The 27,763-nt window shown below is 36.4% G+C and overlaps 3 protein-coding genes across 3 annotated transcripts; 1 reads left to right on the top strand and 2 right to left on the bottom strand.

The window, feature by feature from the left end:
* The first annotated feature begins 428 nt into the window (after positions 1-428).
* LOC131152878 (uncharacterized) lies at positions 429-9,514 on the top strand. The gene is made up of 2 exons (XM_058104812.1): positions 429-918; positions 8,722-9,514. The coding sequence occupies exons 1-2, from the start codon at positions 633-635 to the stop codon at positions 9,102-9,104; spliced, it is 669 nt and encodes a 222-aa protein (XP_057960795.1). The 5' UTR covers positions 429-632; the 3' UTR covers positions 9,105-9,514.
* Positions 9,515-9,864: 350 nt separating this feature from the next.
* Positions 9,865-11,376, bottom strand: LOC131153656 (S-type anion channel SLAH1-like). The gene is made up of 2 exons (XM_058106108.1): positions 10,546-11,376; positions 9,865-10,119 (listed from the first exon to the last, which is right to left on the bottom strand). Exons 1-2 carry the CDS (start codon positions 11,374-11,376, stop codon positions 9,865-9,867), a joined length of 1,086 nt encoding a protein of 361 aa, XP_057962091.1.
* A 14,918-nt stretch (positions 11,377-26,294) lies between these two features.
* Positions 26,295-27,763, bottom strand: LOC131153655 (mitogen-activated protein kinase kinase kinase 18-like). The gene has a single exon (XM_058106107.1). The coding sequence runs from the start codon at positions 27,597-27,599 to the stop codon at positions 26,295-26,297; it is 1,305 nt and encodes a 434-aa protein (XP_057962090.1). The 5' UTR covers positions 27,600-27,763.

Raw genomic sequence — 27,763 nt, 5'->3', positions numbered from 1 at the left:
GAAGTTTCAATATAAAACATCTGAAAGATTTAGAACCAAATCGTAGCATCAAATTATTTGAATTGAACATACATACGAAAACTATAATTTATATTTATATACTTTTTAAAATTTTAAAATAACGTATAAGTTTTTAGTATTCTAGTTCTCACTTTCATTTTTTTGAATAATTAATTTTAAAAATTTACTTGACAATGTCTCAAATATGTATACATACTTAAAAGAGAAATTTTAAATCTCATGATTTGACACTAATCCTATATGTTGATTTAATAAAAGAATTCATTTAAATAAGAAAAGAACAATAGTCTTATAAATACTAATATTGATTTTTAATAGATAGAACAATAAATATTTATCATCCGTGGAGGGTAAAATGGTAAAATAATTTTAAGACTAACTACTTTAATAATTTCTTTTAAAAAAAAAAAAATTCAAAAGAATGAACTTCTGAGACCGCGGAGCTCCTCCATTTCTACCCATGGAGAGGCTTCATCTCTTCCCCCTCCCTTCTCCCTGAACTCTATCCCGTTGATTCCCTACAACCTTTCATACCCTCAAAACCCTGAATCTCTCGTTTGGACCCGTTCGATTGGGAGACCTTATCAGAGGGAGGGGTTGACTGAACGGGGATGATTCAGCTTCTGTTCACGGTGATCTTCTCGGAGACGGCCCTGATCACGGCGCTCCTGTTCAAGAACCCTCTGCGGAAGTTGGTGATCACGGGACTGGATCGGGTGAAGCGCGGCCGCGGCCCCGTGGTCGTGAAGACCGTCGGCGGAACGGTCTTCGTGGTGATGATCTCTAGTGTGTACAGTATGATGAAACTACAGAGGAGCGGGATCGATGAAGGAGGCATTGTTAATCCGACGGATCAGGTTCTCGTGGCCTATCACCTCCTTGAAGCTTCTCTCATGGGTATTTCTTAATTTGCTTCTTTATTATTATTATTATTATTATTATTATTATTATTATTATTATTATGTATCGTTTGATTCAGTTATATATTTATTAAGATTGAAAATTTTTTATTTCTTCTAAATTCGTTGCAAGCTTAACAACTTTTCTTGATAATAATGCACTGGTGACAAATGTAATCGGTTTAGGGGTTTTTTTTTAAAAAAAATAAAATAAAATTAAAGTTGGATGACTACTAGCTATACAAACTGCTACTCTCTCTCTCTCTCTCTCTCTCTCTCTCCCTCTCTCTCTCATGTACGCACAATTAATGGATGATTAATTTTATCAGATATGGCTATTAATCCTGTCACAGATAGCCTGTTTACTTGAATCTGATCCCAGAGCAGTAAAATGTAATTAATGATCTGTGGAGATCATATTGACTCCGTTCCCAATTGCTAAATGAATTCCAAAGTAGACATTTGAGTCATAACTTACTGACATCTATGACCTTTAATAGCTGGAATTTGTCCATTTACCCAATTTTGATGGTGCATTTTGTGGTGATGGGACGATGGTACCCATGGTGGTGGTGGTAGTGTCATGTTGGAAGTGATGAGTGAGGTGATGTGAGAGTGTAGATAATTTATTTGTTGATTTTGAATAGGTCATATAAGGGCAAGGGGAATAAATTAATGGGTAGGCTCATTTTATGTAAATAGGTCATAAATGGATAAATGGGTAGTAACCCAACTCACTTGTGTAACTTGTCTACGTTTTGGATATGATGTTTCCTCATATCGTGCTTTTGTGGTTTTGTTGCATCATATTGAGTGACTTTGCATGCCCTCTAAAGCTATGATGCATGTGGCGCCATGGACGTTATTCCTCTTCAATTGTATGGTATAAGGTCATGCTGATTTTAAAAAGACGTTGTTGATTTGTGATGATGGGCGATGCTGCCAGTGGTGGTGGTGTCATGTTGGCATTGATGAGTGAGGTGATGTGAGAGTGTAGATAACCTACTAGCTGATTTTAAATAGGTCATATGAGGGCAAATAAGTGAACCAATAAACCCATTTTTTGAACGGTTGGGCATAAATAGGTGGACCCATTTTATGTAAAGAGGTCATAACTGGGTAAACGGTTCATATATGATCCAACCAACTCATTTAACTTGTCTACATTTTGGATACAACATTTCCTCATCTTGTGCTTTTGTAGATTTGTTGCATCATAATTAGCGATTGTTCATGCCCTCTAAAGCTATGGTGCATGTGGTGTCTCGGAAGTTACTCCTCCCCATTTATATGGTATATGTTATATTATTAATTGATAAGCATCACTCTGCCTGCATATTTTTGTGTTGTGGTTTGGCATGCTTGATTAGCTGTGTCTTATTTCTGATTGCAACACTTGTCAATCAAAACTTTGGATGGAGCTGTCCTGAGCAAATTATAGCTTATATAATGGTGCTTACAGTGTTTGATTTGTTGGGGGTAGATCTAGGAGCAATAATCACACACGAGCAAAATATAAACAACCAAAAAATGGAATACCAGATTTACGTGGTTCGATCTAATCTGACATACGTCCACGGAGCACAATCAACTTCACTATAAATTGGGAGAATAATACAAGGACGAGGAGCGACTCTGCTCAACTCTACTCTCTCTCTTTTTCTCAACACAAATTCTGTTCCTCACACACTCATGCACGCAACGCTATACTCAGACCACAATTTCAATCACACGCACTCTGCTATATATAGCCATGAATTTTTTTTTTTGGGGGGGGGGGGGGGGAGTGAAATTCAAATAAGGTAGGCAGCGTTGGTGGCTGCAATTCGAGCAAGGTGTGTTGGGTAGGCGGTCGCCGGTCTCCAATGTCAATGAAAGCAATGGGTTGGTGCGGCTACCGATGACTCCATCTTCAGCAATCTCAACAATCTCCCACTTGGAAACGGAGGCATCATCTCAACCAGTGTATAGGTAAATGATGTGCTCGCATCTGTCTTCAAGCATGAAGATCAACTGAAGTTGAGAATAATTTCAGCTTCTTTGTAGTCACAATTGGTACAAAGATGTCGGTGTAGTCGATTCCTTTCTCTGCTCGAAGTCTTTGACTACCAACCAAGTTTTGTACCTCTTGAAGCCATCATGCTCCTCTTTGATCTTGTACACCCACTTGTTGTGAAGAGTCTTCTTACCATTGGACAATATCGCTAGTTCCCATGTTTTATTGGAGGTGAGAGATTCCATCTCGTCCTTCATCGCAAGTTTCCACTTGCTCGTATTTGCCACCTGACATGTATCATCATAGCATTCGAGCTCTCCTCCATCTGTAAGAAGTAAATAATCCATATACCTTCTATTTGGTACATGGGACCGAGAAGATCTCTTAAGCTCCGGAGCTGGAGTAAGAGCTGGTGGTGCGACGATCTGCTCCACTGGTTCCTCCACCTAAGGGTTCTCGACATTTTGCGGTTGTGTCCCTACACCTTTTGGGACATTATCCATGTTTACATAGGTTGATTCTCTCTGAGCTGGTTCGGTGGATTCTGTTGTGTGTTTGTCTTTGTACATCACTTTTTCGTTGAAGATCACATCGCTTCTTTTGATCAGCTTCTTGTTTTCATCGTCTCAAGTGCGATACCTATACTCATCTTCACCGCAGCCAACGAAGTTGCATTTTCAGAACTTAGGATCAAGCTTGTTTCTAATATGATCACTGATATGTATGTATGTAACACAACCAAAAACTTTCAAATGTGAAAGTCTCACATCTTTTCTACTTCATACCTCTTCTGGTAGATAGTGGTTCAATGGTACTAATGAACCCCTGTTAATCAAGTATGCTACTGTGCCGATTGCTTCTGCCCAGAACTGCATTGGTAAGTTTGACCAGATACGCATGCTTCTGGCTTTTTTAGTCAACATTCGGTTCATCTGCTCGGCTACGCCACTGTGTTAGGGCGTACGTGGCACATTTATTTCCATCCCAATACTTTGCTCATAGCATAATTTCTTGAACCTGATGTCTTCATACTCACCACCATTATCGGTTCTCAGTTTCTTGATTTTTAAACCAGTTTCATTTTCAATCATTGCTTTTCATACCTTTCGAAAGTAAACTCATACCTTTCTAGAATTATCGTCAATGAACATGACGAAATAATTCCTTCCGCCTATGGATGAGACGGGCATCGGTCCCCATACATCTGAGTGGACTATTTCTAGTCTCTCCTTCTTTGGGGTATGGGTGTATGTCTGGAAACTGATCTTCTTCTGTTTCCCGAGTATGCAATCCTCGCACATGTCAATCTCTACTGACCGTAAACCACTCATTTTTCCCTTTGAGTGCATCATCTTGAGTCCTTTCTCGCTCAAGTGACCGAGTCGTTGGTGCCAGATGTTGCTGTTGTCATTTCCTACAGCAACTGAAATAGACATGGAGGCATTGGAGGTTAGATAAAATATTCTAGTTTTCTTACCTCGTGCAATCTTTAGTACACCCTTTGAAACCTTCCATTCATCGCCAATGAATGTTGTCATGTATCCCTTATTTGCCAGTTGACCAACTGAGATCAAGTTTTTTCTCAGGTTTGGAATATATCTAACATCTTTCAACTCCCATACTAACCCATTTATCTTTATCTTCACAACTCCCTTGCCAATCATGTCATAAGGTTGATCGTTGCCAAGGTACACCTTACTGAAATTACTTTATGTGTACTCCTCTAGGAAATCTCTGCTACAAGTGGCATGAAATGAGGCTCCGGAGTCTAAGACCCAAGATTCCTGCTTGCTTTCCAAAGAGCATATCAGTGCATCTTTTTTTCGAGGCGAGATTTGTTTCTGTTTTCGTCTCAAATTCTTTTTTCGAACTTTTGCACTGGTTTCTGAAATGCCCGGCCTTTCCACAGTTCCAGCACTCAATGTTCTTTGTACCCTGAGAACCTCTAGGATTTCTAGACCTAGACCGCCTGGTCCTTGATCTGTCGTGATTGTTTGATCGCCCATACCCACTTCCTTTCCCTCGGCTTTCCACGTTCAAGACTGAACTTGAAATGGAGGCATTGTTTGACTGCATTCTTATCTTTTCCGTCAAAATCATGCTGATGACCTCGTCGTACTTCAACTTCAATTTTCTTACGGAGCTACTGATCGCAATAACAATACCTTTCCAACTCTCAAGCAACTGATTAAGAATCAGTAGGGCACAGATCTCACTGTCAAATGTAATTCCAACTGAAGTGAGTTGAGTCGATAGCTTGTTAAAATTATTCAAGATGTTTGCTAAAACTTTCACTTGTAGACATATTCATGGTAAACAACCTTTTCATTAGGTGTACCTTATTCGCGGCTGATGGTTGTTCATACATATTGGATAGCGCATCCATAAAAGACTTGGTGGTTGTGAAGTGCTTGATATTGAAGGCAATAGACTTTGCTAACGTCATTCTGATAGCTCTGAAAACTTTTCGTTCAAGCAACTCTCACTCGCCCTCCTTTATAGATTCTGATTTTTCCTTCAATGGTAAGTGTAACTCCTTACCAAACAAGTAGTTTTCAATCTGTATTTTTCAGAAACCGAAATTTTTGTCGTCAAACATCTCAATCTGTGAGCTCTTTTCGTTCGATGTCTCGATTCGCCGATCTAGAGATGGAATCAGCTCAAACGGATAGCACAGTTTGATCTGGAACGGCCGAAAACCTTAGAAATAGTTCAAGTCGTTCGAAAAATGAACCCGAAATGGTTTCGAAAAGTCTGGTCAAACTTTCTGGTCAAAACGGTCAATTTTTGTTAAGTTTGACAGAATATTCCCTCCATTAATGGAATATTCTGACGGCGTTAATGACGCTGTTAACTGCATTGTCTGTTGACGTGGCGCTATGAGGCCCACCTGCTGATGTGGCACTGTGGGCCTGCTGTTGACATGGCAGATGACGTGCCGTGGGTCCCGGTTGCCGTGGTGGCTAACTGTGCTGTTGACTCGACACTGACATGGCCATGGACCCGAGGCTGATGTGGCGCTAACCAACGCTGACGCGGACACCGATCACCGATGGGCACATGGGGGTGCGTGGGAACGTCGTCCGACAGTCGGTGGCACGTGCAGGCACATGTAGCTTCGTCTGAGCTCCCTTCGAGCTCCGATTACTACCGTTGGTTTTGTCTCAACGAGAGGACACGTTGGTGGCCTCAAAACGCAATTTTGAGATACTTGGCAGAGGCTCCAATCTGGCAATTTTGCTCCAACCTTGTTCTAATACCAATTGTTGGAGGTGGATCTAGGAGCAATAATCACACACGAGTAAAATATATACAACCAAAAAATGGAACACCAGATTTATGTGGTTCAGTCCAATCTAACCTACATACACGAAGCACACACAACTTCACTATAAATTGGGAGAATAATACAAGGAGGAGGAGCGACTCTGCTCAACTCTACTCTCTCTCTCTCTCAACACAAATTCTGTTCCTCACACACTCATGCACCCAACACTACACTCACACCACAATTTCACTCACACACCCTTTGCTATATATAGCCATGAATTGGGGGGTGAAATTCAAACAAGGTGGGCAAGGTTGGTGGCTGCAATTCAAACAAGGTGTGCTGGGTAGGCGGCCGCCAGTCTCCAATGTCAATGAAAGCAACTGGTTGGTGTAGCTGCCGACGACTCCATCTTCAGCAATCTCAACATGATTATGCCTTATGAACCCATTAAAATTTAAAAGTAGTAATTTTGCTCTCATATTGAGTATCACAAGTAGAAAGAAATCAAGAGAAGGTGTCACGGACTGACTATTTCACTCCTTTGTGAAAGGACTGTGCGGCGCTAGCTAAAGCCCTATTGTTTAACTAGTCAGCCTATTGTTTACCACAATTCATTCACAAAACACTTTCATTATCATTCAATCAAACGTAAGCGGAAGCAGTAAGCAATTATGAAAGCAGTGGCAAGTAAGCAGTAAACATTGAAGCAATGTAATTCATTAACAACACCTTCGTTAACATTGTGTGTCTAGCGAGGGAGGCCAGTAGGCTAAACACGTTGACAATATCTAGTGAGTTTTACAAGTTGATGAACCCTCACTCTCCCCTAAAGAGCTTTCTATGCAATTCTTATTCTGGCACTAGGAAACATCAAAATGATCAAAGAGTCAATACTACCTGTTTTAGCATAGGGAGAAACTACTTTCTGAAAAATGAACCTACACTAGTATTTACATGATGGAAACCCATCCCCAACGCACGAGACAAGCGGTCACAAGCAAGCATAATGCCCTGAACAAGCTTGGCTCGTAATGATGAAGTAGTAATTTTGCTCTCATATTGAGCATCACAAGTAGAAAGCAATCAAGACAAGGCAATGAAGCTAATCACATTATACTTGTTCCAAACACCAAATAAGAGTAACAATATATCAAGGCCATTCAATGAAATCTGCTTGATAAGCATACCCATCAAAGGTCAAAAGTCAAATAATTAGAAAAAAAAAGTGAAGGGATCATTTATGTTATGATAAGATTTTTATATTTTCTACAAAGTTACAGTTATTGAATGATTAACTCAATTTGTGCTCCTTAAGGTTGAATTCCATTGTTGCCCACACCTCTCTAGCGATTTCTCAAATAGAAACTTAAATAAAACTTTGATGAAATATCACAATTTGCCCATTTTAAATTTAATTTTGATTGTTGCATTGCCTCTAAAGTTCAATAACCTAGATCTAACAACTGTGAATTTACTTCATTATGTGCTTTTGCATGAGGGTCTCAAGCATAAAAAGGACTGATCCCGTGTGCATGTATTTTGGTCTAGTCTTATATTGGTTCCATGATGGGACATTTGACATATTTGCTAGCTTTATGCTTATGCAATTATAAACTTGAAAGTGCTTGCACTCTAGGTTGTTTAACGCATCATTTTTCAGGGAGTGGGGGGTTGGGGTGGGGGAAATGAAATTTGTGGAGGAGAGTATCATTGTGTTGGTGGGGTGATGTATTGTTATTGTTGTCAATAAAAAGATAGATGAAACACTGGCTGACTTCCAAGAAAGACTAGAACTAAGAGGCCTGTTTCAAATATAGAGTGAAAGTCCCCAGCAATCAACAAGTTGACCAAGTCCTTCTATGAACTGTACAAGCACGTTCTCTGTCACCCCTGACCGTGCTTATGGCTCTATTCCCCAACCCAAGCTCTGGCCATGGGTCCTCCCTTTCTATTGCTGGAGCTTTATTTCCCTTGATCAATGGAGCCTGAATATGTAACCATATTGAATCAAGTATCTTTTGAACAGCTCCACTCAGCTCCACTGAGCTCCTGTAATAGAGCAATAAGATGCTGTAACTGGAAATATTTCATGGTGTAAATAATATTATTTCTTCCCCTGCTTTTATTTTAAACTAGCTGTGGGGGCCCACAACCCCCCAAAATTACTACTTTTTAAGAGATAATAGGGAAAGTTGTTATTTATAGGAGATAATTGAGGAGTTCATAATAAGTTTTAGAAATTTAAAATTATGGATATTTGAAACAGAAACTGCTTAGCCGAGGGAGGAGTTGGATTGTTTCATGGTGAGAAGTTTTGAATTTGAACTATCATAAGATTTTAGATTTTTTTTTAAAATTAAAATAAAAGTTAATTTATTAAATTACTTATATACCTATGATTTCTAAATATTTTAATTACAAAATAACTTGTAAATTGAGGGCATTTTTGGAAGGTTGGTTGAATTAAAAAAAATTATTGAAAACTTGTGAAATTAGTGTCTAGTTGGTGTATTAAATTGAATACAATGATGCAGGATGCTCCTTATTCCTTGCACTAATGATAGACAGACTGCACCATTATATCAGAGAACTTCGTTTACGAAGGAAGAGCATGGAAGCTGTGAAAAAACAAAGCATAGCTTTTGAGGATTGGAAAGCTTGTAGTGCAGGGGAAATCAAAGTATTGGAGGAAGAGATGAATAAATTGCAGACAAAGCTTAGGCATCTGGAATCTGAACTTCAGACAAAGATAAAGGAGGCAGACTCTGCAGAAATCAATGCAGTTGCTCTGAAGAAGCAATCTGAAGGATTCCTTCTTGAGTACGACCGTTTGCTAGAGGAAAACCAAAACCTTCGGAACCAGTTGCAATCATTTGACCGGAGATTGTCACGTTCTGCTAGCAAGAAGAATATGTAACAACTGACGGACATTTTCTGCATCCCTTCCAGTTCTTGTGCAAGTTCTTTGACAAGTTTGTTTATTACAGTTTAGTTGTTATCCATGCATCATTGTAAGTCTAAGTGAATGCAAGCACTAAAAAGAAAAGAAAGAAAAAGAAGAAACAGACATTTGATATATATTTTTTCTTTTGTGAAATTTTAGCATAGCAAGGCATTGGTTCATGCTGAATTGGTTTTGTCCTGATGAGTTGCAATTTGTATTTTGTAAGTAGGGTATAATGAAAGAGAAATCCTTACTGCTGATTTTTTCTTCCGATTGTGTACTCTTGGATTGTGAGATAACTCTGGAGGATCATCAAACAAATATTGTTCACTAAGAGTTAACGGATGGTTGGACTTGATAGAAGTTTATGTTTAATTCTTGATTCATGGGAGTGTCCTGTTGCTAAAGTTTATTTTCCTGTATCTTCTCTCCCTCTCTCTCTCTCAAACATACACACACAAAAGGAGTGGGATTAGTCGCGGACCGTTAAAACGGACGTGGACACCCAGGACATCACCTAAAAGAAAAAGGAGTGTGTGAAGATCAGATGATATTTAGACAATCCAAAGCAATCAACCTGTTATTTATTCTATATTCTGTGATGCCATTGGTCATAAAACCCAGGTGTGCACAAGTTTTGGATTCACTTGCAAAGAGAAAAAATAATTAATTTTTTACTGTTATTAAACATGAGTTGAACCAGTGCAGGTGATCATGCTCTGTCCCTAAATCATTAGCAAAATTCAGGGAGGGATCTCTTTTCCCCCAGAAGTGAATCAGTTCTGAAAGCAGTGAACAGAATCAATCCATAGAAAACCACTGCAGATAGTACCGATAGAGCAAGTGTTAATCCAATTGCAGTGTAACCTCTCACCTCCTGTGCATATTCTGCTGAGGCCAAAGCCAGAAAAGACAGCGGGAATGAATACGCCCACCACACAATGCTGAATCTCCTCATTGATTTCTTGAAAAGGGCTGGTCTACAAGCCTGTTGATTTCAAAAACAACAAAGTAAAGTAAATTGAGTTGAATTCTGAAGGTGGTTCGTTGTGGACTAGGTTTTTGACATGATATTTTTTTTCACTAATGGGTAGTCCAATGGTTGTTTTAGACTTGGTGCTTTATGTTAAGTTTCTCTTGTGCTTATGAGCATCAAACTTTCCTACTTCTATGGTACTCTGCGCATGCCATCCCTTATTCTAGTCCTGCATGAAACAAATTTTCCCGTCTCAAGCTGAAGCAGATTTTATGCTCCAGTCACCTCAAGAATTCCCCCCTCCCCCTCTTTTGTTTTTAATTTTTCTTTTTTTATTTTTTCAAATGTTTCTGAAGGATAATTTCATGTATACAACAAAAAGGTGTAGCAATTACCACCCTTCTTCTCCCCCCCTCCCCTTTTCAATTTCAGAATTACCAGGCACATGAAGAGGAAGAAGGAGAGGAAGAACGACATCTTTGATGCAGTATCAAAAGATCCAGAGATGGAGGTCCAAGCCAGGCTAGCCATGCTAGGTGCAGCAAAGAACAAGAAGAAGACAGGGCGGAGCATCGTTGGAAGGTGACTACAACCCGATAAATGCTGGTAAAGTGTGATGAAGAGTACTAAATAGTGAACCAGCCCAAGCGAGAACAGGCAAACTGCACTCTCTTTCCACCCCATCAGCGCTGCTGCTCGAGCACCCACGAAGTTCCCTATGACGGAAACCTGGCTAGTTGGGTTCGCCATTGTTGATAATGTTCGCTTCTCTGTTGTGAACCACTGTCCATATATTTTTACTTCCAGCAGCATAAGTGGAAGTGCAAAAACCCACCAGAGAACCATGTAGGAAACGGTGTTTGGAACAACTAGTACTGGTGCAGATTGAAGCAAGAGAAGCCAGGAAATCCAAGGTGCAAACAAGTAGTTCACTCCCACATGGTGCAAGAACTCTGCCTTTACCATGTGAAAGTGGAAGAAGCATCTGAGAAGGTAGAGAAGAGATAGCAGAATTAATGTGCCAAACCCAAGGTACCAGAGTGAAAGGAAAGCTGTTGAAGGGAGAACTCGATATACAAATCGCAGAGCTTTGGACTTGATGGTGAGCTTACCAAGCTTCTTCCACAGTAAAGCTTGGGCACCTAAAGAGATACTTATTCTGAAAAAACCTGCATGAAGCCTAGTTAAGATTGATAAAAGTCGCCGCTTTGCATCTGTGTTTGATTCATCATGATGCTGTGAACTTGCACTAATTGAAGTATCTTCCATTGGCATGATTATAGTAGGAAGAAGCTATTTGTAAGGTATACGATAGAAGAAAAAGGGTATATATTTCATTTCAGTGTCAGTTACAGCAAAAGGGTATTTATACAAGAGGAGAAATGAGAGTGGTTTTGGAGAAAATGGTTTTTGGAGAGCACCATACCCGCAATTAACCTTGTGGCCTACATTGCTTTCTTTCCACATTAGATCCTATTGTTTTCTTTCCACATATATTAATGTTTGCTTCCCACGAAGAAAAAAGATCATTTCTGCAACCCATGTAATTAATAACTGGAGATCATTTGCAGATCATGTAGTACTGTCTTCTATGCAATTAGCACCCACTATAGTTCATGCATAGCTTACCTGAAAAAAAAAAATCCTTATGTTTGACATGGTTTTTTTTTTCCAAATAGTAGGAGAAAATGAGAGATGGTTAACTTGAACTCATTTTATAAAATTTTGGCTAGGAAAGTCCTAGTAATTCAAACTTCATCAGCTTTGAAGCAAGCCCAATTCAAATCAAGTCAAGTACATATTTATGTAGGGTTAAAATTGATTTTATTCAAGTGATTCATGGAAGTATAATTAATTGTTCTACTAGCTAGCTAGGCTGTGTGACATGATGACCCCATGACAATTCCATTTTTGTTTTCTTTCTGTAACTTGTCCTATCCACAGCAATAAGATATATAAACTTATAGGAGTCATCTCAGTTGTTTCCACTATTTAATTATCATGTATGGGTGGAAAGAAACATCAGAATCTTCCAAGGCTCCTGGCATTCCATTCAAACTCTACTTGGCAACATTTCTGAGGTTTTTTTTTTTTTTTTTAGGTTTGCAGATATGAAATTGGCAGCGACTGTGGGGAAGAAATCAGTTTAGTGAGGTCAATCGTTTTTGCTATACATTTAATTTGTGCTTTCTGGTTTGAGTTAGAGTTGTAGTAGCAGAATGTATGTGTTCTTGGTGAGTTGTTGCATTCCTGTGGTTGTCTTAATACTGTTGTGTTCAGTTGTTACTCCTTGCCCGTCTCTGCAGAAGTATTTTGAGTTCTCGCTGTACTACAGCCAGAGATATACAGTTTGAACCTCTGCTTTTATTTAATGAATTTACCTCCATCAAAAAAATAAATTAGAAAGACAATTAAAAAAAAAAAATGTATCTTAATTTTATGCTGCATGCAGCTATGGGTGCTGATGGAAGCAAGGTCTGGACTGGAATAACGCATTAGTTAAGTGAAACTTTGGTGATTTCATTTATGAGGCTTGGGTTACCACATTATTGCAGTCCACAGGTCAAAGTGAACAATACTCCCCATTTGGGGCATTAAATAACTTTCGACATCAACAAAAGACATCTATGATGAGATCCAAAACTCCTTGGATGGATGGCTCAAGCTTGGCTGTGCATTCTCTCCCTCAACGGGGCTGTGGTGATGTGACTTGCGAGAAAGGAGATTGGACCTATAACCCAATGAGGAACGTTGTTTTACAAGGTTGAGAATCACACCCACACACACGAGAGGAAGAATTTCAGAATTGGAATCCTACCTTTGATCGAGTGTAAGTGAGGCACCTTTTAAAGAATAATATGGCGAGACATGGATGAAAATAGACATTTGAGGACTCTCTTGTAAACTTGATAGCAAAGCTTTCCTAGGACTAAAATAGCATTTTGGCCCAATTCTTTGAAGCTAGCATGGTTGAGGGGATGTTCTTTGTGATGTAAAAGCTGGTATTCTTATTTTATTACCAACGTGTTGTTGTTGCAACGTCTCGGAGAATGGTCTAAAATGACGAGTAATAATAATATTTTAATTTTGATGGAGTCGCCACTAATCTACTATTTACCTTGGTACAATTAGATCACCTAATTACTGCTCCTTGATTAGTCTCTTGACTATTCTTATACTAATGAACCAGTAGTCTTAGTCTGCTTTCACTAGAATTAGGATCGAAAGTTCAGTTATGCGAGGGTAAGGTATTAGCACACCCTACACACCTGTTCTACGAACGGTACCTAATTAATCATTAATTATCCCTAATTTGAAGTTAATGGTCTTTCATTAACCCCCTTTGAAATAAATAATTAATTAATTAAGCAAATAAATAAAAAAAATAAGTAAAAAATGAGATTAGAAATTTCTAATAAGACCTCCAAACGAGAGAATCTTGTTAAATAAACTCTCCTCAAAGTTAATACATATGAGGTCTGAAATATCTCTTTATCCTTTTTGAAATCATTGGGACACACACACAAATCAAATAAAATCATAAATTTAATCTTTAAAAATATTCTTAGATTTTTCAAAAATTTTGCAGAATTTTTTTGAACATTTTTAGCATTTTTCTTTTTTTAAAAAAAAAATTAAAGACTTTTCCTCATTTTTTGATTTTATTAATTTCACCCCAAAATAAGTCAAAATACTTTTCCTGACTTCAAATATATTTTTCCAAAATTTTCCTTATTTTTAATGATTTTTTTTTTATTTTCCCCTAATTTCTAAAATGAAAAACTAATTAAAAATAACATAAATTAAATAAATAAAAATAGAAAAAAATGGTTTGGGATGGTTTGAAATGGGTCAACAGGTTCAATTTGGTGGGGGACCATCACCCACAGTGGTGACACATGGCACCCTTTTTAATTTTTTATTTCTTTTTATCTAAGTAGCTCAAATCACTTAACAAGTATAGCTAATGTGACAACGATCCAACCATTCAGAGAAAACATAGATTGGATGGTTGAGATTAGGGGTTTAAAATGTTTGTTCGAGGTTTATGGGTTGAAAAAATGTTGAAATAGTAGGTTATTTGGGGTTTATTTGATTAAACTAGGGTTTTTAATTCAGGATTCCGATGAGTGTCGAAGACATCATTTTGGGGTCCCTACTGGCGTAGTTCAGGAAATCAAGTAAAGGGAATATATTAAACCAGGATTTTTGAGAAAATAACCGATGAAAAATGGAAGTTTTATGTGTATATGTATATGATTTTCACATGAGTTCTAAAAAATCGACCATTTGAATTGTAAATTTCTTAGCCGGGTTGTGCTACTAGATATTATTTGCGAAAATGGAAAGTTAAAACGACATATTTTCTAGATAATTGTGTAAGAAATTAAATTTATATTTTCAATATATGAATGGTGAATGTGGGTTGACTTATTTTACAGTAAACGTATGAAGTATGTTGTTAAGTTATGTGGCATGAGCAAAATGAAGTTTCTATATTGAACTAAGATATATGTATGAGATGCAGGAAATACTAGAAATGCATTGAGAATTAAAATGTGATATGATTTATTTTGCACGTGTTTGAGAATGTTAAATTGCAAGGTATGATTTGAGAACTCTAGTGCACCAGAATAGGCACAATACTGTTGCAGGTATTTTGGTAGCGCTAGTGCACCCACACGTCTTAGAGAGAGTGTGGATATGGGATGGTCGATTGTGCAGGGAAGGGTAAGGTCCCCCTGGAGTCTAGACCAGTATAGAAACAGCCAATCGGACTTACAGACTATTGAATGTGGTTGATTTAACTCTAGAGGGCCAACCAAGGTTATGTCTAGCCTACAGGCCGCATAACCCGTCATGGGGCAGAAGCATGACAGTGATTTCTCCATTGGTATAGAGAGTTCTAAACCTATAGTTGTTAATTTAACTAGTAATAATATGAGAACAACTAATATGAGAATAGTATATATGAGAACAACAGATATAAGACCAGTAGACGAGATTGATATGAAAACAGAATATGTGAAAGCAGGCATGAATACATAAATGAGAAATGTAGAATATGAATGTGAAATGTGAAATGTTAAGTGAGATTATGTGATGCAGAATATAGAGAAATGTGAAAGCTCAGAACATGAAAAGATGAATAATATAGAGATAACAACATAGAGAGTAATGTAGTAAAGTATTATCAATATTAAATATAGTAGTATTATATATATTTGGGGTGAGGTATACTCTCCGTCCGAGGGTTTGCTGAGAAAGGCGAATGCTAAGTAACGTATTAGGACAGAAGGAAGTTACTTGTATAGGCGAAGTACAGCGGCGTTAACACAAATATAATGATTACGAAGACCATGGACACATAGCAATGGTATCGTGCAAGTACTAGCTTAGACCAAGCCAACCAGGTTCTGATATCATATACATATACTAAAATCGCGATACATGGATATCTCATATCATTTATTTTCATATTAATCATATCATTTTGCATATATATGTGTATCATAAAAATCATCGGTCCGTACACCGGTATTACACATTTACATAGCACAGCCCGTACGCTGGCAATTCTCGTCATAACACAGCCCGTACGCTGGCAAACCACATCATAGCATGGCTCATACGCCGGCAAACATATCATAACACGATTCATACGCCGGCAAACACATCATAGCACAGCCCGTACGCTGGCAAATCACAGTCACATAGCACGACTCGTACACCAGCAAATCATATAAAAATCTCGGCCCATACGCTGGTTTTCCATCATAAAAATCCATCCCATAAAACATTTCCAGAAACAGTATCTCACAACATTTTATACTCATGCCACACTAACAGATTTTCATATATATTCAACATACGATCATTTTACAATATTTTCCAAGCATAAGTCATGTATATATATAATTAAATTTATTTTTCCTGAAACCAGATGTTATATATATAAATACATGCATTTTCTCAAAACAAAACTAGCTTAGTATCCCCTTACCTGACTAGTGAGAAAGCCTCCAAAACAATCTAGTCTAACCCCCGTAAGATTTCCTGACCAATACCTTGAAACCGAAAATTCCCAGTATTAAACTTCAATATTTTCGCACGAACAAAATTTTCTATAATAGCCACAAAGTCAAATTTGGCTTAAAAAGCCTTACCTCAACTTAGGGATGATTCCCAACTTTCCCAATCAACACCCCTGGAAATGAAACTCCCAGTATTAAACTTTAATATTTCAACGCGTCTAAAACACTTTTCTCAACTGTCACAACTTCAAATTTGGCTTAAAAAACCTTACCTCAACTTAGGGATGATTTCCAAATTGCTTTCTCCAATGATTCGTTCTAGTAGATTTGCAGAGAACTTCGCCAGGAGCGTCGTGGTGGTTTCGGTTTGTCGATTCGGAGTAAAACTGGCCCGAAATTGAAAAAAAAAGAGAGAGAGAGAGAGAGAGAGAGAGAGAGAGAGAGAGAGAGAGAGAGAGAGAGAGAGAACACACCAAAATCAAAGCAAGCTTCCTGGAGAAGCTTGCACAATTTTATATATATATACCTTTAACTTATATATATTACATATATATCATAATAACTTACTTATATATATATATATATATATATATTCCTTATCATACTATTTATTTTACTTGTTAATTTAATTAATTTATTTTATATTATTATTTTATTATTTTATTTTATTTTATTTTCGGTTACTACAAGTATCATGTATGTTTTAATTGATATAAAAATAGGTTAGATTACTCTATTCACACCTGGGACCCATCTGTGGGTTTGGGAAGTGACATAATTTACATAAAAACATAATAATCTGTGCAATTCCAATATTTTCACAATCTCATTCATGCATACTTTCATACATACTATGGTAAAAATCGGCTTATAACCTCTCGGTTTTACCATTTTCTCATACTTGGCACAGTATCTAACCGACACCTATTTTCTGTAATCTCTGATAGCCACTTGGAACCTTAGTCCCTATAGTTCATATACATGCATCTCAAATCATTATAGATTCAATTCATATCATACGTCACACTTATTTGGTCAATTATATATTTCATATAAACCGGTTCGTAAAATATCATTTCTACTACTATGAAGAGTTTCAAGCATCTCCTACTTTACTTTTAGTACAAATAAAGTAGTTTAAGAAATTTGGAGATCATATGTCAAAAACCTCACTTTTGCCAAAACCGTAAAATTGTGAAAACCGTAAGAATCAGCATTTATACCCGGTAAAACTTTGCAAATAAGTAGTCAATAAGTACATATAAACATAAGCTAGTTTCTTTTTCTAAAAATACTAATGTAAACAAATCCCCTTACCTTTATCCCGAAAACTGAAACACGAGCTTATTGATCGAAAACTACGACGCAGGATCCTCAAAACCAAAAAACCGAAGAACAATACTTCAATATTATTCAATCTACTACAGATCTATCGAAACGAAAATGAATTCAGATCCTTACCTCGATTTTAGGAAAAATCTCAAAAATCTTCAAAACGACGATCTGATCCGCTATAACTATAGAGTTTCCTCCCCTGATCCACGTAGAAACCTTTGATCATAGAAACAGACAATGTGTAAAGACCCGAAAATTTAAAAGGATTAAAATAATTTGAAAAAAAAAAGATAAATAAAATAATAGATAAATAAATAAAAGGAATGACGTGGGAAAAGAAAAAAAATTAAAATTAAAGAAATTAAATTAAGATAAATTAAATAATTAAATAATTAGTTATTAAATTAAATATTTTTACATTGGATTTAAAAAAAAACTAATTGAAATAAGAGAAATATATATATGGTTAATATAATATATAAATATATATATGTATACATGTATATATATAAATATAATAGGTATATGATAAGTATAAGTTTAATATATATATATATATATATATAAAGTATCTGACAGAAGAAAAGTAAAAGAAGAAGAAAGAAGAAGGAAGAAGAAGAATCAGCGGCCGCCCACCCCTGAATGTTTTATTTCCTGCGTGCGGCCGCTCCGTCTCCGTCTCTCTTCTTCTCTCAATTACTCGGCGAATTGGTAGCGAATTGAAAAACGGAAGGTGCCGTTGGATTCCTGGTTCCGCTGCCGACATTTCTATTGGAGCAGATTTTTCATGGGAACGACTTAGGTACTGCTCTTGGGGAAATGTAGTTTTTTTCCATTTTCTCAATTTTGCCGTTAATATGTGATTAAATCGACGAACGGAAACCACCACGGGGTCCTAGTCATCGTTATCGTCATTTTGACGTAGGTAATTTGTCAATTGGGGTTTTCTAAACCCTACTCCAAAGCGAGAGTGAAATTTGAGAATTTGGTTAAATTTAAGGATATTATTATTTATTTAGGAATTATGGTTCTAGGAAGTATTAAATTAATATTTTATTCATGAATAATTTATTGGAATTAGGAATTTAATTTCAGGGTCCGGGTGAGCGCCGCAGGTATTTTTCGAAGTCCCTATTGGCGTAGTTCAAGAAACCAGATAAGGGAAAAAATATATATTAAATCAAAATTTTTATGAATTTAATGAAAAAATAAATTGTGTTATATGTACGTGTATATGTTTCGATATAAGTAAAATGCCAACTATTTAAATTATATTTTTTTCCAAGTTTAGGGTTGTTTATTATATATGTATATGCGAAAATGAACTGATGAAAGTGGGAAATATTTTCAAGATAATTAAGTAAGAAATGAAAGGCATTTTTTAGTATATAAACATTAAATGTTGGTTGGCTTATTTTACAGGCAATGTATGAATTTTACTGTTAAATTGTGTGGCATGAGATTCTGTGCAAATATATGTTAAATGTATGAGATGCAGGTTAAGTAAGTAAAACCATGAAAATAAAATATGATATGGACAATGTTGCCTGTATGTGTTAATGCAATCATGTAAACAGCTGAAAGATATTGGGTAAACAGCTGAAATATGTTGGGTAAAACAGCTAAAAGTGAATATGTCACCGCTAAAAGTGGTTGGATAAATGTATCGCAGTTGAAAGTGGCTGGGTAAATGTGAAACAGCTGAAAGTGATTGGGTAAATGTATAACAGCTGAAAGATGCTGGGTAAAACAGCTGAAAGATGCTGGGTAAAACAGCTGAAAGATGATGGGTATGAAATGAAATGAAATGAAAAGGGAAATGAATGAAATGGAAATGAAATGTGAAATGTGAACAATGTAAAATAGGAAAGAGTCACTTAAAGTGAAATACAATGCAATGTTAAGTCATGAATATGAATAGATGTGGATAATTAAATAATGATAGAAAGAATGATGTATTATGATATTAAAAGTATGTATGTACATAGAACATGTTACGATTGGGCAAGGCGTACCCTTCTCCTGAGGGCTTGCTGAGTAAGGCGAGTGCACTAGTAGTTACAGATGTGGTAGTAGCCACATAACGTACTAGGGTAGAGGGAACCTACTTGTATGGGCGGGTAGATTTCTCTATCCTTAGGGCCTTTGCCGGTAAACTATTGTTGAATACGTGAGTACGAGATTAATTTATCACTTGAGGGCTTACTAAGTAAGGTGAGTGCCTTGGTATGCTTAAATTATGACCTTCGGGTTGCCAAATGTATCATAGCAGAGGGGTGCTACTTGTATGGGCGGGTAATCACCCCTATCCTTGGGAAATCTCGTGGGTTAAATATTTGCATGTGTTTGATTAGGATCAGGGAATGATTTCAGAATTTATATTAAGGATTTTCAAATGTTAAATATTATGTTATATTTAAACTCATGTTGGCCACACATTGCTTTAATATATGATTTCTTCCCTTACTGAGATGTGTCTCACCCGAATATGAATTCATTTTTTTCAGGATTTCTCAGGATCGAGCTTTGAGAGCTCGAGATTTTATAACATTTTTGGAAGATATAAGAAAAAGGGAATATATTTATGTTAATTCTGATATGTATATTTTATGTTTTATATCTTTATGTTTTAATTTACTTATGAAAGGATAGTTGTGAAACATACTGGTATTAGTGAATAATGTTTTGGAGACATGTATATAATTGAATACTGGTGGATGATTAATTTATTATGGTTGGTAGTTAGAATTAGTAAACTCTGGTATTATGTTATATAGAGATTATGATTATGTTTTCCGCTGCGTATGTTATGGAATATGATTTATGAGGATATTATCAGGTATAACGCGCCGGACCTAGGTGAAAGGGTTCGGGGCGTTTCACAACGAACGGTAAAGGATCGTAGAGAGAGAGAGAGAGAGAGAGAGAGAGAGAGAGAGAGAGAGAGAGAGAGAGAGAGAGAGAGAGAGAGAGAGAGGGGGGGAGAGCTTTTGGGTTTTCTTACCCTTTAAGAACCCAAAAATGATATTTATAGAGCCTTTGATCGAGTCAAATTCGTTGACGAACCAACCACTCAGTTCGTGGACGAAGCTCTACCTTCATCGACAAACCCTATCGGGATATTTTTCTTGGTTCACTTGATATTTCTTTGTCGACGACTATAACGTCCTACTATTTAACTTGGGTTTTTTTTTTTATATATACATACTATAAAATTCATAATACTCTGATACCTACTAAACTAAACCAAACCATCAACCTAGACAGCGAGAAGCGGAAATCAAATAAACATAACTATATATAATTATATACAATACCAGAGTGCTAAAATGTTTCCCCATATATACAAACACGACTGTTCCCCAAAATATCCACGACTGGCTAGGGTTATACAGAAATACTACAAAACAAATACTCACTCTTTACTGACAGGGCACTACTAAAGCCCCTCTACCTGCAAGCCTAATCTGCTCGCCTACCTGGATCACCTGAAAAATGTTAAATTAATTGGGATGAGCTAACACTCAATAAGACGAAATATGTTATTGCTAGTGTGTGGCAGATGAGTTACAATACTATGAAAATTTATTACTATATAATCATGTATCACTGCTTCTGTAAATACAATACCAGTCATCTTTTATCTGTTGTTTAACATTTCTGTACTTTAGGTTTCTACTCAAAATACTTCTAATAACTATATATATTTTCTGTTTCTATAAATCTATATAAACATAGTAATAACTGAAAACTTCCTTGTGGATAACTGTGTGTCATGATTTAACCCCTCATGACAGGGTTGTACGGCCCATAGATGAGATCTACCCTGTCTGGCCAACCAGGAATAAATCACTATACTCCATAAGTCTGATCAGCCCTCCTCTACCCATATCTGATGGGGAGCTTGTCCACTCGTGGGCTCTATACGATCGACCTTTATACCACATATTATCTAAATAGGTGGTTGCACTCTATAAACTGTATGTAGCTACGGTACCATGTTTTGTAAACTGTATGGTCTAATAGGGTCTGATACTATATAATACATCTCTGTATACAACTATTTGTTTTACCATAATTCTGTAATAACTATATAAACTGTGACGCTATAATGAACTGTGTCTGTATCAACTGTATTTTCTGGAATAAACTGTAAAACTATATGTCATGGTATTGTAAACTGTATCTGTATCAACTCTATAATCATGGTATTCTATAATTACTATAAAACATATCCACTGTCTGTATATTCTATAAAACAAAACTCAGGAAAATACTATAGAACATATTTCTGTACTATATCTATATTCTCAAGCCCCCACACAAAAAATTTAAAACATATTAATCATACTTGATAAACTGTATAAATCTCTACTGTGAATAATACTCTGGTAGAATATTTATAATTTTATATTGAAATCATACTCAAATAACCTAGCATAGCATATTTCCCTTACCTAAATTTTGCTAAAACCATCCTACTATAACAAGTCCTACACCCATAGGGTTCTCCACTCAACACCCTGAAAACCATAAATCTCATAACAAAACATTACTATTTCTACGTCTATTACATTTCTTACAACTGCTAGAAACCCAAATTCCGAATAAAAGACCTTCTCCTGGATTTGGGATGAATTCCAACTTTGTTCCACCAACGATCTGCTCTGGCAGACTTAAAGAGAACTCCGCCAGGAGCGTCGTGGTGCCCTCAGATCATCGATCCGGAGATTGATGAGACCGAAATCGAAGAGAGATAGAAGAGGGGTCGTAGGAGAGAGAGCAGCGCTGCATTTCTAAATTAATCCGAAGTTTTGCACTATTTATACTGCGGGATTCATCGACGAATCACGTCACCTCGTCGACAAGTCCTATAGAAAGTTCGTCGACGAACCTGCACCTTCGTTGACGAATTTCAGACTTCTCAAAAATCCTTCTCGGTATCTTCTCGTCGATGAGACGGGACCTCGTCGACGAGATCCTAAAGTACCCTCGTTGATGAAATCCATGTGTTCATTGACGAGGCCTGAGAAATTTCTTGGAAATTTTACCTCCAAAATGCAATGTCATCGACGAACGCAAAGCATTCATCAACAAACTTGGCTGCCTCCTTCTGTTACTGTTTTCATTTCTTTCCCTCTTTATTATTTAAATATTATTATTCTTCGGGTCACTACAACGACGATCTGAATTTCGGTGACGAAGAACTGAAGGGACTTCGTCGACGAACATACTATCTTCGTCGACGAACCCTGTTGTAATTCGCTTGTTACCCTTTTCTTATTTATTTTTCTTATTTACGGATTCGGGTTTCTACACGTTTTTTTCTTTTTTTTGGTTTTATCGATTGAAAGTTCACCTAAACAGAGCATTAATCTAATAAATTAAGGACGTAAACATGCAAAGGGCACGAAATAATCTACTAGATATAGCCCTCTAGAGTTCAAAAGAATTTTGCATCAAGGGAATCAAGAAAGTGAGATGTGAAAGGGTGGTGGGAAAATGTTCTAAATGTTTCAAAAATTAGTGGAGTGAAAATTAAAGAATAAATATGAGCATTTTCTGCATAGATTTTCTGTTCATGGAAGCTGCAAAGAATAAGAATAAAAAGAAGGAATATTAAAAAAAAAATAACTCCAAGGCATGCCTTTGCCCAATAAGAACCAAAAAAAAAAAAAAAAACCCACTGATATGTGATGGACGTTAGGATATGAGTGGGTGTGCATGCAAATGACCCCTGATCTTATTCCTCTTGTTTTTTCTGTCTGTTTCTTTGTTGCCTAACCCTTCATGTGCTTGTTCTTTTCTAGGCCAATGAAAGCTTAGAGGAAAGTTTTATGCCCACGGTAATAATTTAGAAAGTGGATTGGCTTGTGAATTGGTGAGCTGATCAATCTATATATCGACTTGTCTAATTGGGTTTAATTCCATTAGTTCATTGCTAATTTTATATTCATATTTTCAATAAATATATTTTTATATTATCTTTACTCATAAAATATCACATAACATATGTTCTATGCATATTATGAATGCAAAAAATAAATTTTATTGTGAAATATATTTTTAAACTAACCCATTTGCAAATTGGTCAAATTAGTCGACTCTACTTATTTAATTAAGTTTTGACCCAATTTGATTGATCTTTATGAAATTTGATTTAAATGTTAATCAAGCTGACTTCTCAATTCAACTAATGAAACCAATAGATACAATCCGACTTTCAAAATTTTGCCTGCAAATTAATATTTTTCCTCCTTTGCGAGTCTTGATATTTTTCATTGTTCCCCAACCTAGATAAATATTCAAGGCTTTTCTTTTACTTAATTATTTTTTAAAAAAATTATCTTTATCGTCTTAACCTGGATTTTTTTTTTTTAGCCTAAAACTCTAGAAGGAAGGAGGAGCTACCCGGACAATTTATTTATTTATTTAAATGTTGGTTGAACTTAGGTCACAAAGTAGGAATAGTGATCCTAAATTCTTCTCGACTGGACATTTAACATAGACATCTCATGAAATTGCTCCTAAGTGATACTAGAACTAAAGATTGAGCATTGTTTCATTAAAATAAGTCACTTTTGGTTCTGTGATTTAATTTGTTAGGACATATCTTAACATTTGAAGTATTTTATGTATTTTTATTTGCTAATCAAGACTATATCTATTGAACTTTAAAGGGCTATATATATGTTTATATTGCAAATTAAGGCATGAGTATTAAACTACTAATTAAAATCTTTTGTCATCTTTTGCTTTTATTATCTTTATAATTGCTAGTTTAATTTTTATTACTAATGCTGACTTTCACCCAAAATTAATACACTTAACAATTGTTACCTCGCCAAGTAGTTCCTTCCCAAAAAAATTTAGAAAAATGTTGAAAATTTTCAGAAAATTTTGAAAAATTTGGAGATGTTTTTAAAGATTCTTTTACTTATAATTAGATATATTTTTTCCATTTTTTGCCTGTGTGTGTGTCCCTATGATTTAAAAAATAGTAATGAGATATTTTATATATACCTCACATGTATTAGTTTTAAGGGGGGTTTATCTAACAGGATCCCCTCCTTTGGAGGTCTTATTAGACATTCCTAAATCGCACTGAAATTTTAATCTCCTTTTAATTTTTTTTTCCATTTATTTATTTATTTATTTATTCATTTATTAATTTTTTATGTTAAAAAGAGTTAATTAAAGGTTATCAAATTCAATTTAAAAATAACTCATAATTAATTAGATACCGTTGGTCGAACGGGTGTGTATGGGGGTGTGAATACCTTCCCCTCGCATAACTGATCTCCCGATCCCAACTCTGGTAAAAACAAACCGAGACTAATGGTTTCTTAGCCTAGGTTTAGCCTATGATCAATCAAATGAGTAGTAATTAGGTGTTTTAACCGCATTTAAGTAAATAATCGGTTAGTGAAGACTTCATTAAATTTTCAATATTATTATTTTCTCGTCGTTTCCTTTGGACTTTGCAACACCCACCACAAGATTGGGCTTTAATAATTTAGGCCCAACCCTCTTCATCCATTGAGGCCCAATGGGCAACATTCATGTTGAAACACTAAGCCCTGACGGCCCAATTATTTGAAAGGAAGAATCACTTTGAACCTTGGGCAGTCTTGAAGTAGCTTCACATAAGCCATCTTTGGAAGCATGGCATACCACCGTTGAATTGAATTTATGTCGTGTAAATTTACACCAAATCTAATATATAATTATGTTATTTTTAAAATAAAATAAAAATTACGCAAGCTTATATCTAAACTCTAAAATTCATATTCTATATACTAATTTATAGCTTAAATTTAACTTCTTGCTCATATTTATTTTGTATGTACATTATATATTTCATATTTGATTAATATTATATAAAAATAAATATAAATTGACTATTGATTGTTTAGCCAAGCAATTAAGTTTAACCCATTACATAATTTTTATATCGAATTGTTGGAATTAGTTCCAAAAATAATAGATTGAACTTGGGCTCAAACTTCTCATCTTGAGGTGAGCTTGAACAAAACTGTCCAAACTTAATTAGCCCAATTGACTACTCACTCAGTTATGTATAAAGATTAGATAGTTTTATGCTCTACAAAGTAATAATAAATATTTAGGCAAAAGACATTCACCTCTCCTGAAATTTGACGAAAAATAAATATTTCAAAAATATTACAAGCCTTCCCTGAGGTTTCAAAAATATTACAAACCTCCCCTACAGTTTGACAAAAAGATACAAATATTTCTTTAAAAAAAAACAACTTTTCTTTTTATAAATATGAGGGAGATTTGAGTCTTTTTGACAAATATTGGAAAAGGTATTTAAAATTTTTGAAACTTCAGGTGAGGTTGTTAAAATTTTTGAAATAGAGAATATTATTATCTTTTTGTCAAATTTCAAGGAAGGTCGATGTCTTTTGCCATAAATACTACATATTACTTTACGAATTTATATAAAATATAATACAGAAGCTTGTTGAATTTTGTACAACTCACACAAATTTAAATTAAGATCCACAAGCGAAACATAACCTCAAATAAGTTTTATACTCATTATGCAAAATATTACAACCTTTTTTTTAATACATATAGTGGTTGGATTATGTATCAATATGTTAGTCAATAGGGATAGTTTTTTCAAAGAAATATTTCTAATAGTTAAAGAGTATAAATTATATATAAGAGTTCTTGAGTAGTAATGTTAAGATGAAATTTGAGATAAGAATTCAATTACCCATTTCAATAGAGCTATAGAATCAAATGAATAGGGTTAGGCTTGTGATGATTTAACTTCTAAAAGGAGATCTATTGTTGAAGAAAGTAAAAAAAAAAAAAAGTATTTCTTTGTTTTAAACTATATTTTCTACAAATAAGACCTTGAATATAAGTGCAACCTAATGGAAAGCCTTTATATTCATACCCAATACTACAACTTCTACCCCCACCATTGCCATTATTACATGTGAAACATAATGGCACGTTTTTCTCATTTATCCAACCTGTGGATTGGTTGGCACAAAACAGGACATTATCTTGGGCCGTACAGAGTACCTCTGTTCCACCTAAAAGGTAGAGCATCTGTATATCCTTAATTTTACTACTTCTCACGGTGATCCAATTTTCATCCAATGCCCAATTGGGCATTCCCAATGATGACCCCAACATGCTTTTACCCAATTGTCGAATTCTCTCAACTGGTGAATTCGAAGAATCCACTTGACTCGGATCATAGGTAGTTTCCATCTCCCAAAAGGTTTGATCCAATGTGCTCGTCGGAGTACCCAAATTTGAGCCTTGAAAGTTTTCTTTCACTAGAAAATTCAAGTTGGTCTCCTCGAGAAAACTGTGTTGAAGAAGTTCACTAGCCGACCACCTCTCTCTGGGGTCTCTTCTCAAGCATTTATCCAAGAAATCCCTTCCCTGCTTCGACAGAGAGCTCGGAATCTCCGGCAAGTCCCCTGAGAACCCGATTCGATAAAGGGCCGATACCGGGTCCAAAACATCACCGCCCCACGGGGCCTTCCCTGTTGCCATCTCAATCAGAGTGCACCCAAGAGCCCATACATCGGCGGGGAACCCTTGGTGCTCTCCTCTTGCGGCCTCTGGTGCCATGTAGAGGGGAGTTCCGGCAATCTGTGCCTCCAAGCCCGAACCCAATTCAACCCGCTTAGCACAACCAAAGTCAGCAATCTTCGCCCCATCTCTAGCAATCAAAATATTAGCACCCTTAATGTCACAATGGACGATGCCATTTTCATGGAGGTACTTGAGCCCCAGCACAATCGCGCGCGCATAGGATTGAACCGTGAGCTCATCTAGACCGCCGCATTGCTTGTGAATTGTGGCGGAGAGCGATCCCCCGGATGCGTACTCCATGAAAATATTGTACACAAACTTACCATTCTCATACGTGACACTGCATCCCTCGTATGCTACTATTTGGGGACACCCCAAAACAGAGAGAATGCTCTGTTCCCTTTGTAGGAATTCCGATTTGGAGAGCTCGACCGACTTGACCGCAAAAACCCGACTGGACCGGTGGGACATCGCGATGGAGACGGCAGCTGAGGAGGAGCCACGACCCAGGGTGCGGCCCCTGGTCCAGTCCATTGCGAGGGTGTGGGTGCGAGCAACGAGGCAGGAGGTTGGAAGTGGGTTGCTACAATGGCATGGGGAGTCGTGAGTTTGGTGGGTGTTCAATTTATACGCACAAAATCTGATGGTTAGGTGTGGACCGTATGGTATGGTTTGGTTTAAGGGGCTTTTGTTCTTTT

Source organism: Malania oleifera, chromosome 4 (assembly GCF_029873635.1).
Source record: "Malania oleifera isolate guangnan ecotype guangnan chromosome 4, ASM2987363v1, whole genome shotgun sequence".
Classification (NCBI taxonomy): Eukaryota; Viridiplantae; Streptophyta; class Magnoliopsida; order Santalales; family Ximeniaceae; genus Malania; species Malania oleifera.
Note: the sequence above shows the minus strand (reverse complement) of the source record. Positions and strands in the feature narration are given on the sequence as shown.